Source organism: Alternaria hordeiaustralica (assembly GCF_023758085.1).
Source record: "Alternaria hordeiaustralica strain BMP 2776 chromosome Unknown scaffold_24, whole genome shotgun sequence".
Taxonomy (NCBI): domain Eukaryota; kingdom Fungi; phylum Ascomycota; class Dothideomycetes; order Pleosporales; family Pleosporaceae; genus Alternaria; species Alternaria hordeiaustralica.
Window position 1 is genome coordinate 91,564 of NW_026056796.1, and position 15,449 is coordinate 107,012.

At 39.9% G+C, this 15,449-nt stretch overlaps 2 protein-coding genes across 2 annotated transcripts; both read left to right on the forward strand.

The window, feature by feature from the left end:
* Positions 1-43: 43 nt before the first annotated feature.
* J4E84_008840 (uncharacterized protein) lies at positions 44-907 on the forward strand (the record flags this gene model as incomplete). Its single annotated transcript, XM_049391409.1, has 2 exons — positions 44-83; positions 204-907. The coding sequence occupies 2 exons, from the start codon at positions 44-46 to the stop codon at positions 905-907; spliced, it is 744 nt and encodes a 247-aa protein (XP_049240813.1).
* Positions 908-3,987: 3,080 nt separating this feature from the next.
* J4E84_008841 (uncharacterized protein) lies at positions 3,988-4,971 on the forward strand (the record flags this gene model as incomplete). The annotated part of the gene is made up of 1 exon (XM_049391410.1): positions 3,988-4,971. The coding sequence occupies one exon, from the start codon at positions 3,988-3,990 to the stop codon at positions 4,969-4,971; it is 984 nt and encodes a 327-aa protein (XP_049240814.1).
* Between the last annotated feature and the right edge of the window lie 10,478 nt (positions 4,972-15,449).

Genomic DNA, 15,449 nt, shown 5'->3' on the forward strand with positions numbered 1-15,449 from the left:
GCAAAACTCCGAGACGAACAAGCCCCTGCTGCGCAACACCGCTATGGCAGTCAAGTACGTTACCCAGCCAGCATTTCCAGTGAGTGCGTGCTAACAGTCGAAGCAGCAGAGACGACGGTGGCGGGAAGTCGCTTCTGGACCTTTCCGGAGGTAAGCATCGTATGAGCGTTATTTAGCCACGGCGAGCTAACGCCAGACTTTAGAGCTCCGCAATGCCGTCTACAATCACTTCATCGACCTCGATCCTACAGTCGGCGAAGCTACCGCACTAGCGCGTTCAAGCCAGCAGATTCGCGCTGAGTTTGGCTCGCTGTGTCTGGCATCAGGGCACTTCGCAATCCCTACGGAACAAGTCGACAGCTTCCTACACGTTTTCTTCCCTCGTCACTTCGACTTGGAACCGCGAGTCAATGGTTCCCTCACCGACCTGTCGTTCGACTGGTTAGAATCGCAAGACTGGTTGATCGGCCTACTGGAATTGGTCACGATCATGCATCGATACCCTCTACTCAAGATCTCATGGTTCAAAGATATCACCACGATCATTTCCATTCTGGAAAGCATGGACACTCGAAAGTTCGAAAAGATAACATCAGTGAAGTATTTCATACACTCATTTTCTAACAACCGCTCGAATTGCTGCGCTTACCTTTGGGTCACATTGAAGAGGAAAACAGATCCTTCTAGGCTGGGACTCAGCCGCAAATACGGAATAATCAACGTCTGTTTTGCTTGGGAATTAGGTTTAGACGGTGAAGAAGAGACTCCAGAAAGCTCAAGTGGGGACGAGGATGGCTCAGACAGTGAGGAAGAGAGTTCAGACGATGGAGATGATAACGAGGATAACGAGGATGGCGATGAAGACGCTCCAGACAGCAGCGAAGGCGCTGTGGAAAGTAGTGGCTAGGGAAAAATGTGGTTACTGAAATGAGACTGGGGTATGCGAAGATCAATTGGGGCGTACTGAGATGGTGGAAACATATCCTCATGATGAGTCTATACGCCATGAATGAAATCTACCCACATGATCAACGGAAATATTGTAGCATACACGTCGTATTGCTCGCATGGTTCTCTCATATTCCAGCGCTTACTCTCAATGCAGGGCTCACACTTTTCCTCGCTCACCGTGAGATTCCTAGCGCAGTCTTGGCGGAGGTGCAAACAAACGCTTCTTCGCGCACAACGATCCTTCCTACCTACCCTCGACCTATCCTCTACATTCGCTCCTTCTGTCGATTCTAGCCCGTGCTATTATCGCGCGACATCAGAATGACAAGCCAGTAAGCGTAGCACAGACGCTTCCCTCGATGAGCATGTACTAACGGCCATCTAGGTACAGCGTCGGCAGCCCTCGCGGCAGAAAGAGCTTCCTCGACGCACCTGGAGGTGAAATAGCCTATTGCGTCTTCTTGATATGTTGACTTACACAACAACAGAACTACGCAATACCTTCTACCACCACTTCATCAATCTCAGCCCATCAACCAGCGATGCTGCCAACCCTGCCTGCGTCAATCAGCAAGTCCACGCGGAGTTCACGACGCTGTATTTGAGCCGGAGATATCAAGGCACAACCGGGGTTCCATTCGAGCATGTTCCGTTCTTCTTACACTTCTTCTTCGTTCGGTACCCCGACGCGGCTCCCAAGACCGTAGTCTACAAGTTCAAAGTTTGACTCGGAAACCCAACGCCCAAAAGCATTGATTTTGACGCTTCTCCATGCTGGTCGCTGGATTTGCTCAAGGTCGTGTCGGTCATGCGCAAATACCCTTTGATCAGAGTGGTCTGGGACCTGGGCGCGGGCATGGGTCGCTACTCCGCCGTGTCGTTCGATGACACAGACGTCGCCTACGCCGTTGGGAACCTGAGATATATGAGTGCATAACATTTCAGCAAGTTCTCTTCCATCAGGCTCACTTTGTCTGAATCGCTCAAGGATATACACAGCTTCCAGCCATTCCGGGTCGGGACTGTCGTCGCCCTGGACGCTAGCCTTTCAATCAAGTCGAAGAAGGGCGTGACAGAAGATTTTTTTGATGATTTCGATACCAATTGCGGAGGCATCGATATAGAGCTTGCGTTGGAGAACAGCACGGATAGTGATGAGGAGAGTTCAGATGGCGAGGAAGACGATGCAGATGATGGTCACAACGACCCAGAGAGAGATGATCAGGTCCTTCCGGACTTAGGAGACTTGATCATATTTTGAAAGGGCTTGTTCCTAGATGTATTGGCATTTTGTAGACGATAAGGGGACCGATTCTCTCGATGAAGACGAAGATGTGGAGAGTCTGAGGATCGCGATCTCTCTCATGTCATATGAGATCCGGCAGCAGTAAGAGTCTATGAAGCTGGTTTAGTCCGCTTATCAAAATGCAAACACGTAGATTACGAGTTCTGAGATGTGGAACGAATCGTCCTCGCCGTCACTGCTATTCTCTTGTGCAAATGCGATAACGTGGACGCCAGCTTCGCCTAAAACAGGCGCAGTGATCTTGACCATATTTATCAAGTGTAAAACCACCAACGTACAATTTGTGGTACCAGGTGAAGGCAAAGCCAATCAACAGTCTTCACTCGGGTGCGCAGTTCCATGAAGAACCCACATCTTGTCTCTCACTTAATATTTTTAGCGCAGTCTTGGCAGAGGCTCAGATCTACGACCTGCTGCCCTGGTCAAGTTACTCGCTTTGCTTACGAACACGCACCAACAATTTCCGTGAAATACTTGCTCCATCAAGACCTACCCATAAATTGAGATACTATCTCATACTGTCACGATGACAACCGAGTAAGTCGTGCCCGAACACCACTCCGCATAAGCCCACACTGATTCACGAAGCGACAAACAACACCACCGCGGCGGGAAGTCGCTTCTTGACCTGCCTGGAGGTAAATTCCGCCATCCTGCTTGTTCAACTGACGCAAGCTGAACACATGAGACAGAGTTACGTAACGCGATCTACAAACACTTCATCGACCTTAACACATGCGCGTGTGACACCAACGCCATCAACCTACTGTGGGTCAACCGGCAAATTCGCGCCGAGTTTAGATCGTTGTACTTCAGTCAGGGCAATGTAAAAGTTTACTTCAACGACGTCGCAAGCTTCCTACACGCCTTCATCCTCCCTCCTGCGAACTTGGTGTGTGAGGAGGTTGCTTGCAAGATCCGGGTGGAGCTCCGCGGCCGCAAAACAGACGACGTCGATTGGCAATCCAACCTGGTGGACGTCATCTCGATCATGCGACAGTATCCTCTGCTCAGTATCAAATGGAACCTGGTCCCGCCTGGCCACTCCGAGCCCCGCAATGACTTAGGTCTCGCTGATTATGTGTGTGTCCTAAAGGATATGGAAGATCACGAGTTTGGGAAGATATCTTCCATTCGGCTTCTTCTTGATGATGAGCCATTGAATGGATACATTTACACCATTCTGACACGTGGATGTACAGAACAAGATACCGACGATATCCGGCTGAAGTTTGGGGGGCTTAGGTATCAACGCGGAGGTATAATGTTGCACTTGGACTAGCAGCCGTACGAAGCGCATACGATACCTCGGAAGCAAGGGAAGATGCGTGGAACAGCGGTGGGACAGCAGTTTGAAAGTACAATACAACGAGAGATCTCAAAGATCTAAAATATTGCACGGGTAATAGCCCATCTCATGCCATTTACCTGAAGATGCGAGATTTAAGTCAGTATTCTGAGTTCAAGAAGCTGTCTGTCTGATCGTTTGTGTCTAGCGCAGTCTACGTTGCACAGCAGATCTTGGCGGACGCTGAGACAAAACGACCTGTCGTCGGCACAATCTTGTATGCTACTAGAGCTTTTCAGTTCACCTACGAAGCTACCTTCCACTACGCTCAGATAGAGAATTCAAGCTACCACTGCACAGCACCATGATGGCAACCCAGTATGTTGCAGTCGAACATCCTGATTGATGAAAGAACAAACTGACGGTGATGGCGGTAGGGACCATGGTGGCGGAGCGCCGTTCCTTGACAGATTGTCTGGAGGTATGCGGTCCATGGACTGGTTTATCCAAATACGACCAACTAACCCGTCTCATTATAGAACTGCGCAATACCGTCTACAAGTACTTCCTCGACCTCGACCCATCTCTCGACCAGAGTATCCAGTTCCTCCAAGTCAATCGGCAGATCCGCTCTGAATTCGGGTCACTATACCTGAGTCAGGGCAACGCTATAGTACCTCTTGACTGCCTCATACCCTTCCTGCGCGACACCTTCCAGTCTATCGCTAGCCAGAGACCAAAGGACTTCACTTGCAGCTTCCTTGTACAGCTCGACTGGAACGATCTCTGTTGGCACAGGAGCTTCTGGGACCTCGATCTCTTTGAAACTGTCGCATTCATGCGTGGATATCCTTTACTCAACATTGAGTGGGACCTGAACCCTTCCAACCGCTGTAGTTACTCTAATCACTCCAACCGCCCTACCTACTCCAGCCGCGGCGACCGCTCCGACGTACCTGAAGAAGAAGAAGGAACCGAAGAAGAAGACGAGGACGAAGACGAGCCAGAGGAGAGACAACCCGAGGAGGCACAGCCTGACGAAGCACAACCCGAGGAATCAGAATCGGAGGAAGCAGACTCTGAGGAAGAAGAGATAGCGATTCCGCGTCATTCCGCTCGAGTCACTTTCAGTGTTGACGATATAGACATCGACGCGCCCCTGTCAATACTCAGAGAACTGGAGGATGAGTTGTACGCGAAGCTAGCTACTATTGATCTGTCCTTATCTATCAGGCCACCTTCAGATGAGAAGTTCAGTGTCGGTCTAGTAGCCTATCTCGACATCGCTCTAATGGCGAACTGTACGGAACGAGACTTCGAGAACTTTGGACTTGGTATGGAATGTGGGGGCATCAAAGTGCGTTTTCATATAGCGCATGAGCCAGAAAGCGAATACAATGTCTCCGAGAGCGAGGAAGACGAATAGGATCTCACTGTCGTGGAAGGGGGATACAGGACAGATGGTGCAGGGTTTATGGTAGAGCAATATACGAGTAATGACTGTTCAGATTCATGTGATGAGCTTGAGGATGTGAGAAATCAGCCCGCAGCTTAACGCCGGCCCGTTCATCGACTCCTTGGGTTTAGCGTGGTCTTGGCGGGAGGCCGCATCTTGGACTTAGGTGTGAGTCTGTCTTGTTTACGACACCTCTTCGACGACATCGAACCACCGAACATCAAAGCCAAGTCTCCTTTGGAAGGCCGAATGCGCCTTCGTCTCAATAGTTTGGCCTGAGTCAAAAACTGGCTCCAGTTTGAGTCGAAGACGCACTCCGTTCGTCGTTGCGACAACAGCATGGCACTCAGGTATGTCAAAAGAGCCGTGTGACACTGCAGTGCTAGTCGATGGAAACTAAGTTTCGAAGCAGCGCACACTACCGTCACAGAGCGAATTTCCTTGACCTACCCGGAGGTACGAGGTCTCCAAATCCCACGATTTACCTGCCCAGGGCTGATTTCAGGTCCTGAATATAGAGCTACGCAACGCCATCTACACCGAATTCCTCCATCTAACACCAAAATGTGCTGACGCCATAAACCTTGTCAACTCTCATGAGCAAGTCCACGACGAGTTCGCGCCTATGTACCTGTCTCCGTCCATCAGGCTGCGGCTATACAGTCCCGTCGTCCCTTTCCGACAACTGAACAATTACCTGCACGTCTTCTTCATCAAGCGTCCATACGAAAGTTTACGAACGATTAACCGTTACATCCTCATACGCCTCGACAAATTCGGAACTGGTGAAGAACGGAAAGTCGACCTTATTCAATTGGTCCAAGTCCAGAAAGAATTTCCTTCATTCATAATGATTTTCTGCCCAGGGGGCTACAGGAGTTTTTTTCTCACGTCTGACATGATAAATGAGATAAAATCTGCAGTGTCTGTCCTGAAGAACATGGACGCGCGCCAAGCCGAAAGAGTGGTCTCCGCCGAGCTTGAGATGTTCATGCCAGATGAAGAACAGAGAGAGGCCAACATGCAAGAGGCAGTATTCGTCAATATTACTGCGAAGAGACGATCTGAGAAGGTGTCGTGGGATAGTCGTTCGCGGTCCAGACGGCAGGAAGATGTGGACAATAGTCTTACTGAACTTGGATTCCCCGCAAATTACAAGCTCCTTGAGGTGCGGATCACGTGGGAAGACTGATCCACGATTGCGACGCGATGTGCTGGAGCGCGCGGGAATCTGTAGAGCCTTCATCGTTGTGCGGTCTTAGCCCATCGCCTACCCATCTTCGCAATTAGCCAGCAGCCTTACCACTTCGAAAGTCTTGATTCTAAATCACCGTTCTCTTCTCTCTTCTCACTCTTGTACCACTCTTACCAATGCGCTATGAGTGTCGATGCAATCGAGAGGTTACTGAGATGCTTTCCCAACTGTGGAATATACAGCTGCAAGTACGCGTACCCATGAGCAAGCCTGGTATCTTAATCTAAAGATGAACGAACATGTACTCACAATCATGTTCTCGAACCCAAGTTCCGAGCTCGGCGATAATGCAAAGAGCTCACAGCGCGCCACGCATCACCGCTCCTCCGATCACACTGCATGCTGCACGCTGCAGGGTATCTATCGAACAACGCCGACACCAGCTATCGTGAACTAGCGGGTATTGATACCACTACGCTAATTCTGCGCCTGATGACCATCAGGCAAGCTTCCGGTTCGTCCGTTGGTGATCAGAACACCCAGCTGATGGTCAAAGCGTGCCAGCGTACCTCGCCAATTCATGCCGCGACGAGCGAACGAGCACATACTCCATACTCCAAGACAGCGGCATACGTAAGAAAGAGGCTGAACACGAGAAGTCAGCTCCCAAAAACCCCTCTTTCTAGAAAGAATAACCGTGCACAAGACCACGTGAGCACAGCTGATCTCAGCATCCCCCTCACCATCATCATGCCCGCTCCCTTTCGTACAACCTCCCAATTCCCTCACCCTTGCTCCCACACATCGGCGATGGCAAACCTTCAAGAACGCCCGGACCATCTTCTCGTAAACGCACCCACGACAGAATGACGAAGGTAATTGCAGCGAGTGGATAAACAGAGAGAATGGGAAGCGAACGGCCAGCATTGTTGATTTAGGTCAAACGTCACAGGCACCGTGATGTGGGCCAATAGGCTTGCTAGCGCGGCCGGCCGCTAACCCCACAAACATCCATACGGCCCTAGGGGGGTAATCTAAAACAAACATAGAATAGTTGTCGCGTCTAGAAGCATAGAAATAAATAGGAGATAAATTATTATATTATAAGCTTACTTAGAAAGCTCTCTTAAGTAGTAAAGCTTTTAAGAGCTTATCTTAATCTATGCTAGTATAATTACGTGCTATGCTCTTAAGAAGTATCTAGAGGTGTGTTCTATAATACACTCTCTAAGTAGCCTATAAGAGTAGGCTGCGCAGTTATAATAAGCTCTCTTATTATAGCTAAGAATACTAATTACGTACTTATTAGAGCGTGCGCAGCGCTAAGAGCTTACTTAGCGTATACGCGCTAATTATAATATTACTAAAAATTATTTAATTAGCTAAACGCTCTTTACCTCTTACCTAAAATAAGAGTAAGTATCTCTAATTTTTATTAGTACGCTTACTAACTCTAGTAGCATACTCTATTATACTAATTAAACTAAGCATACCTCTCTATATCTATCTCTAAGCTCTATAGTATTATATTAAATAAGAATAAGTATAAGTATAAGAATAGCTACTCTTCTAAGAATAAGTAGTCTAGTTCTAGCTCTATAAGCGCCTCTAAAATAACTTCTTTAAGTTCTAGTTACGTAAGCGCGTTAAAGGCTAAGCTATTAAGCTCTAACACCTCTAACTTCTCTAAGCACCTAGCTACTCTTTCTAAGGTAGATAATCGCGAGCGCTTAAATAAGCTCTATAGTATTTCTAGAGACTTTTCTAAGCGTAGTTCTTCTAGTAAGAAGTAGAGCTCTAGTTCTATAAGTACTTCTACTTCTACCTATAACCTATTTGCTACTCTAACTTGCGCTTCTAAGAAGTCTAATCTATTTACTAAGTATAGTAATATAGTTACTTAAGAGTAGGCTAATAATATTTTATATTATAATAAGCGCGCTGCCTAGAAGTACGCTAATAAGCAGTACGCTTATAACCTTAAAGCTAAGAATAAGGTAGAGTAAGAGTGTTATAACTAGATTACTTATAAGCGTTGTATTACTAGTTAAGCTATAGAAAATAAGTAGTGTCTGCGTTGTAAGCGTAATAAGTAAGTTAAGCGTAACTTAGAGCGTAGTAATAAGAATTCTAAAGCTAAGGTAATTACTAAAACTAAGCGTATTAAGTCTAAGAATAAGCGCTTTATTAATAAGCAGCGTACTAAGTAAGAATACCTTAAGATTCTACTTCTAAGAGCTATTAAGCTCTATTAAGAGATAGTTCTAGAGAAAGTAATCTGCTAAGCGCAGTAGTCTGCTAATTCTATTAGTGCAATAGAAAAGTATAATAATAAGCAGGCTAGTAAGACTGCCTAGAAAGTATATACTAACTACAATTCTAACGTTACTGCGCTCTCTTAGAAGCTTTCTAGTAATTTCTGTAAGTATTCTACTAAAGTTACTATTATAGTTTCTAGTTCTTTAGCTACTAGTAATGCTTATTCTAATATTCTCTTTCTAGGTTCTTCTAGTTCTAAGAGCTCTACTTCTAAGAATTCTATTACTATCTCTTCTAACGCTTCTAAGCTTTCTACTAAAGCCTTAGGTAAGCTCTCTATTTCTTAAGAGAGTAGCATAGTTTATAACGCTTTACCTTTCTCTAGCTCTACTCTTAAGAAGAAGTAGTATTCTTTTATTATTATAAGTAGTATAGAGAGCTCTCTCTTTAATCTAGAGCTCTCTATCTAGTTTAATAGTTTAGATATTACTAATTCTTCTAATAAGTATAATAATAAGAAGTATAATAGTAAGAAGCATGCGCTTAATAAAGATTCTAATAATAAGAATAATAGAGCTTTAGTAACTAAGTCTATACGCAAGCGCAGCTCTAAGAAGCCTATTTTTATTACTACTAGTAAGCTCTACAAGATAGTGTGCCTCTAATACTTCTAGTCTATAAGTACTAGAAAGGCTACTAACTCTCTCTGCGAAAACTACGTAAGTATTAATAAAGATAAGAAGTCTAAGCGCTGCCTTACTAGTACTATTAGTAATTATAAATATAATAATGTATACGTATACTTTTTTTTAAGCTTAAAAAGCTTTACTAACTCTTTTTTAGACCTAAGTGCATAGAGAAGATTACTAAGTATATAGTTAATTAGTTTTGCACTATAGAGTAGAACCTAAAAACTAGTTATCTACTTAATATTAAGAACTCTTACTTTTATAAGCTTATCTATAACTATAACGCTGCTTTTAAGTAGTACCTTAAGTATAGCTATATAATCTAGAGGCATAGTAAGAAGTAGAGCTTTAATACCTTAAAGGTAGAGCGTAACGCTAATAAGTCTAAGAATACTTCTAGTATTAAGTAGTCTTAATCTAACCTTAATAATAAAACTAATAACGCTTCTACTTCTAAGCAGCGCTCTTCTAGTAAGTTTTATTCTAGTACTCTAACTTCTTAGTGCTAATAAGCTTTATAGAACTTTGTCTAGTAGTTAAGTAGGTTAACTATAATAAGACTGTAGATAATAGTGCAGCGCTCTCTAATAATAATAATAGAAGAGTGTCTTCTAAGACTATTACTAATAATACTATTATAGTTACCTATAAAAGTATTACTACTAAGCTTAGTTGCGTATTTACGTCTATAGAGAAAGTTATACTCTCTTAGTTCTTTGCTTTAGAGTTTAAGTATCTCTAAGCTTACAAGAATACTACTAATAACTAGTAGTGCTTCTCTAACTTTGCGCTTAGATAACTAAAGAAGCGTTACTCTAATTATAGTTCTAGGTATACACTTTCTTATCTTGCTACGCTCTTTAGAGCGTATACTTTAATAAAAGCCTTTTCTAATAAGTAGTTTTCTATAGGCCTGTAAGAGAGGCTACACTTAAAATACACTTTCTGCTACTTTCTAAGAAGAGTAGCTAAAAACTCTTTTATACCTTATAAGCTTTATAATACTACTAATAATTTAATATTCTTTATATTTAACTACTTCTTAAAGTAGGCAAATTACTAAACTAATAGATTTTTAGTAAGCCTATTAGCTAGTATACTCTTAGTCTCTAGGTACTTAACTCTAAAAGACTCTTTAGCATGCTCTTGCCTTAGCTATATGTTTTAGATATTAATATATCTAAGGCGTATTATTATACGCTTATTAGCGCTAACTACTAAGCGTATAGTCTACTAGTTGTTATAGAAAATTATCTACGCTACTTCTAAGGTAAGCGTAAGCTTCTAAAATAGCCTCTTAAGAGCTATTACTTCTTTACTAATATACTTAAGAGCAAGAAGCTCTACTTCTATAGTTAAAGTTATTATAGTTATCTATTACACTACTTTCTAAATAATAGTACTTCTAAAGAGTATAATAAGATAGCTTTATAAAGAGTGTCTAGTCTCTAGGTTATCTACAAAAGAAGCGTCGCCGCAAATTATAAGCTCTACTCTAGAGTATGCTCTATAGTAGATAGCCTAATAGCAAGTCTTATATAAGTATATAATTACTTAGTTAACTACTTTAATGTACTCTTTACTTAGGTTTATAAGAAAGTGTAAAAGCTTTAAGATAGTGTATACTATATTAGACTGCAGCATAATAGCTGTGTAGAGTAGTAATCTAATACGCTCTTAGTAGTCTTTAACTACCTTCTTATCTGCTTTACCTATTAACTTTATAAGCTCTTAGCTTAGAAGTAGTATAGTAAGACTTAAAGAAGTGCTTTCTAAGTTAAACTTCTTAGTAAGCTTATCTAAATACTTATTATATATAAGCGTTATAGTACAAGCAGCGTAATTACGTAATACTCTTACTTCTAGAAACTATTTAACTAGGCCTTTCTCTTCTAGGTTATATGCTACTTTTATTATATTAGTAACTTGCAAAGCTTCTTAATAAGTAGTATAGTAATATATAAGTAGTATATTATTAATATAGAAGAGTAGAAGAATCTTTCTTTATTTATTAAAAAAGAGATAAGGCTCTTCTTTAGAAGTAATAAGACTTACTTTCTTTACTATACGTAAGAGCTCTTTATACTAGAGTAGTAGAGAGTTCTTTAGTCTATAGAGAGCACGCTTAAGCTTTATACACTTACTAGGCTTCTTAAAGCTATCTAGTATATTATATACTATAACTAGCTAGTGCTCTTAGTGCGTATAAAGAAATGCTTCTACAACGTTAAACTAGAGAATCTCTAGGTTAAACTTAGCTACTATTACTATTACTATTCTAAAAGAGCGTAAGGTAAGCGTTACTACATACGTAGAGTATATAGAATTAATTACTTATAGATCTTCTCTTACTACTACGTAAGCTTTACACTTAATAAAGTAGCTATTCTAATTAATCTTATATATAAATACCTACTTTAGTAGAAGTAGGCGCTCTTATACTAAGAAGCGCTTAATCTTCTTCTAGGTACCTACTCTATAAAGTGTGTTAATCTCTTTCTTATAGGCTTTATAGAAGAGCTTACTATATAGATAATTACTAAGATTCTTATACTTCTTTAGAAGCTAAGGTAGTTAATTATAGTATACGCGTTTAGATAGCTTATACTTCTATAGAAGTACATTGCCTAAAATTATAGCTGCTATAATTAAGTAGACTATTATAAGCTCTTTCTAGTCTTCTTCTACTTTATATAAGTATTAGAGAAGACTATTTAGAAGGTTATTGTCTTATATACTATTCTATAGATTATATAGTAAATAAACTTCTAGTTCTTTTACTTCTAGTTCTTTGCGTTACTCTTTAATTCTAGAGCTTAACTATATTAGTTCTCTATAATTACGCCTTTAGCGTGTTAGTCTAGAAGCAGGTAGTAGTTTTATTTTACCTTATTCTAGAGAAGTTCTAAACGTAGAGCGTGCGTAGAAATATAGTATACTTAGAGGTACTCTATTCTAATAAGCACTATATGCCTTATCTTAATAAAAGCTCTCTATATTAGAAAGCTATTTATTACTTAGTACTAGTAGGCGCTCTTCTCTAGTTTAGTACACTTTCTAGACGTTACTATTATACTTCTAACTAGTTCTTATAGTTTAGTACTGTAGTAGAGTAATTAGAAGTATCTCTATTAGAATAGGTACTTAATACAGTTTATTGTATTATATGTATCTAGTTATTATTCTTGTTTAAACGCTGTTTAGACCTAGCTTTTTCTAGCGCACTAACTCTTAAGCCTAATAGCTATTTAGCCTATTATTATATTACTAGTTTTACTACTACATCTCTTCTATACTTAAGAAGAAGGCCTTCTCTTCTTCTTAAGTATGTCTAAGAGAATAGCTCTTAGACATCCTCTTCTACCTATTATATTACTAGATTCTATCTACTTAATCTAAATATACTATGCGCTAAACTCTTGCCTAGAAATCTAAATGCAAAATCTCTTTAGGCTGTTTCTATCTTAGTATATCTCCCTCTATTACTCTTCTTGTTTTAATTTAATCTCTTCTACTAGCCTGTAGCCTTTTTCTCTGTTTCTCTAGTATATTCTAAACTTTGTCTTAATTACTTTTAATATTAGTAGCTAATAATTTCTTAGACTTAGATCTATGTCTTTCTTAGGTTTAATCTTTACTTTTCTATAGCGCCTACCTGTCTAGCGCTTAACTCTCTATAATATTAGCCTTTTCTCTAATAGATATTCTATTATCTTTAGTGTATTGCTAGTATATTTATAGAGATATTCTAGAAGGTTTACACGTGCTATACTACTATTAGAACCTATACGCTAGTTACTCTACTTTTTTACCTAAGAGCTTTTTAGCGCTTAGTAACTAGGCTATTAAAATAATAATATTATAACTTTTCTTCTTACGCATAGTAATTACTACTCTTAACTCTGCCTTTGCGCGCGTAGCCTTTTACTGTTCTCTCTCTATCTCTTTCTCTTCTTCTACTTTACTCTACCTTAACTTTCTTTCTCTACTATAGCTTTACCTAAGCGCTCTAAAGGCAAGTTAGCTGCTATAGATACTATACTAGTTACTATATCTACCTTCTACACTTAGAAGCTCGCCGCTAAGCTAGCTATTATATCTAAGGCTAATAATAGCTTTACTGCCTCTACTACTATACCTACTCTTAAGCCTGCTATAGCTAAGTAAGCTGCTGCTATTACTACGCACGCGCTTACGCTTTCTAAGCTAACTTCTACTAATAAAATAACTATTAAGCCTAAGGCTATAGATAATTCTACTACTATCGCCGCTTAGCCTATAACTAAGAGTACTAGTAATAATACTGCGCTGTTGTTTTAACTTTCGCGTGCGCCTAAATAGCTATTAGCTAAACCTACTCTACCTACTCTACTTAAGACTACGCTCTTAATTAAAGCTAAGACTAGCGCTAGTATTAGCTAAACTAATACTGTTATAACTAACGTGCCTAATACTACTCTACTACTCTTCTCTATCTGCAACGTTAACTCCGCTAGCTCTTCTTAGCCTAACTTAGCTCTAATAAAAGCCTCTTAGACGCCTGCGTCTTGCCTTTCTAAGAAGTAGAAGAACTAGAGCAAGTTCTTACGTCTTTCTATTTTTACTCTAACTAAGGCTATTAAAGAAGGTAGACGTAGTATGCGTATAGCAAAGTTATATAAGTATAAAACTTCTAACTCTAGTTATAATTAGTACATTACCTAGCGTAAGTCTTTTCTATTCTCTAGAGCCTTTTAACTAAACATTATTCTAATATCTTCTACTTTATTAGTAACTAACTAGAGAGCCTATATTGTTACTCTTAGCTTTACTATAGATATACAGGATTACTTACATACTTTGCAAAGCGTAGAACGCATGCTTAGGCCTTCTCTATCTATTCTAGCTACTAATTAGAAAAGCTATTAGTTTAATATATAGGTTAACGCTTATAGCAACTTCTACTTAGCTAATCTAGAGATAACTATTAGCGAATTCTTTTAGTTAGATAATAAGTCTACGCGCTAGCTATTTAACTCTAATATAGAAGTGCTTATACTGTCTTATTACTTTAGCGCTAAGTTAGTTAGTGTAATTAATTCTTTAGTTAAGAATTCTTCTATTAAGATTATTGTCTATAGTTAGTGTGCGTTGTTAAATTATAGAAAGATATTTAGCTAGTGTATTTAGGTCTATATTAATAGCTAGCTAATAAAGAGTAGAGTTTACACTAATTACTTAAAGTATAGTAATTATTAGGTCTGCTCTTTTTGTAGTAAGTCGCTAACTATCTTTTAGACACTCTCTTTCTTGTTTCTAGTATCTTTACTAATATATTCTTCTAGAGACCTAAGTAGTAAGGCGTAGTCTTAAGTCTACTACAGCTGCTAAGTCTATAGTTACCTCTAATATAATTACTAGTCTCTCTAAGAGTGTTCTTACTTATTTTAAGGCTAGTAAGAAGCTAACTACTACATCTAAAGAGAGCAATAAGGCTTTATTTGCCTAGGCTAGCGATAGTATAGCTACTTAGTATAGATACTATTTAAGTAATATTAACGCTAGTTACAACTTAGCTTTCTAACTAAGCCTAAAGAATCTTAGCTGCAATTCGCCTAAAAAGGCTTCTAATGCTAAGGCTGCTTCTACTTCTACTAGCGCAACTTATATTTAGTTATTATTACTACGCTTAAAGATTCTTAGTAAGAGTAATAATAAGTCTAGGTTAACTATTACTAAGTGTTAGAGCTAACCTACAAAGTCTAATCTATCTACTAGCTAGCCTACTCTAGACGCTGCGCTTTCTATTAGGCTTAATAGCTATTTAGCTACTAGTGTTCTTAAGCCTATTACGCTAACTAGAAAACCTTATTATTGCGCTTTCTGTGCTATTTCTTCTTCTATTTAGGTTCTAGGTAGTAGTTATAGTTAACCTTATAAGTAGCCTAAGCCTAAAAAGGCTATTACTAATAAGGCAGATACTATTAGTAATAATATTGTTAAGTCTAAGGCTTCTGCTATTACTACTTCTATTACTACTTCTACTAGAACTACTAAGCCTGTTTCTTCTTTAACTTCTGCTAATTCTGTAACTTCTAGCTCTGCTAGCTCTTCTGTGCGCAAGTAGTTCTCTAGTCTCTTTTCTCTCTAATTAACCTTTAGGTCTATCTATTCTACTCTATAGTTATAGTAAATAAAATTATAATATACTTCTAAGTATTCTCTTATTACCTTATATTCTTACGCCTGTAATATTATAATAGCTAAACCTACATTACTTCTCTTCTACACTTAAAAAGAAAGAAGGTTTCTTCTTCTTTAGCCTT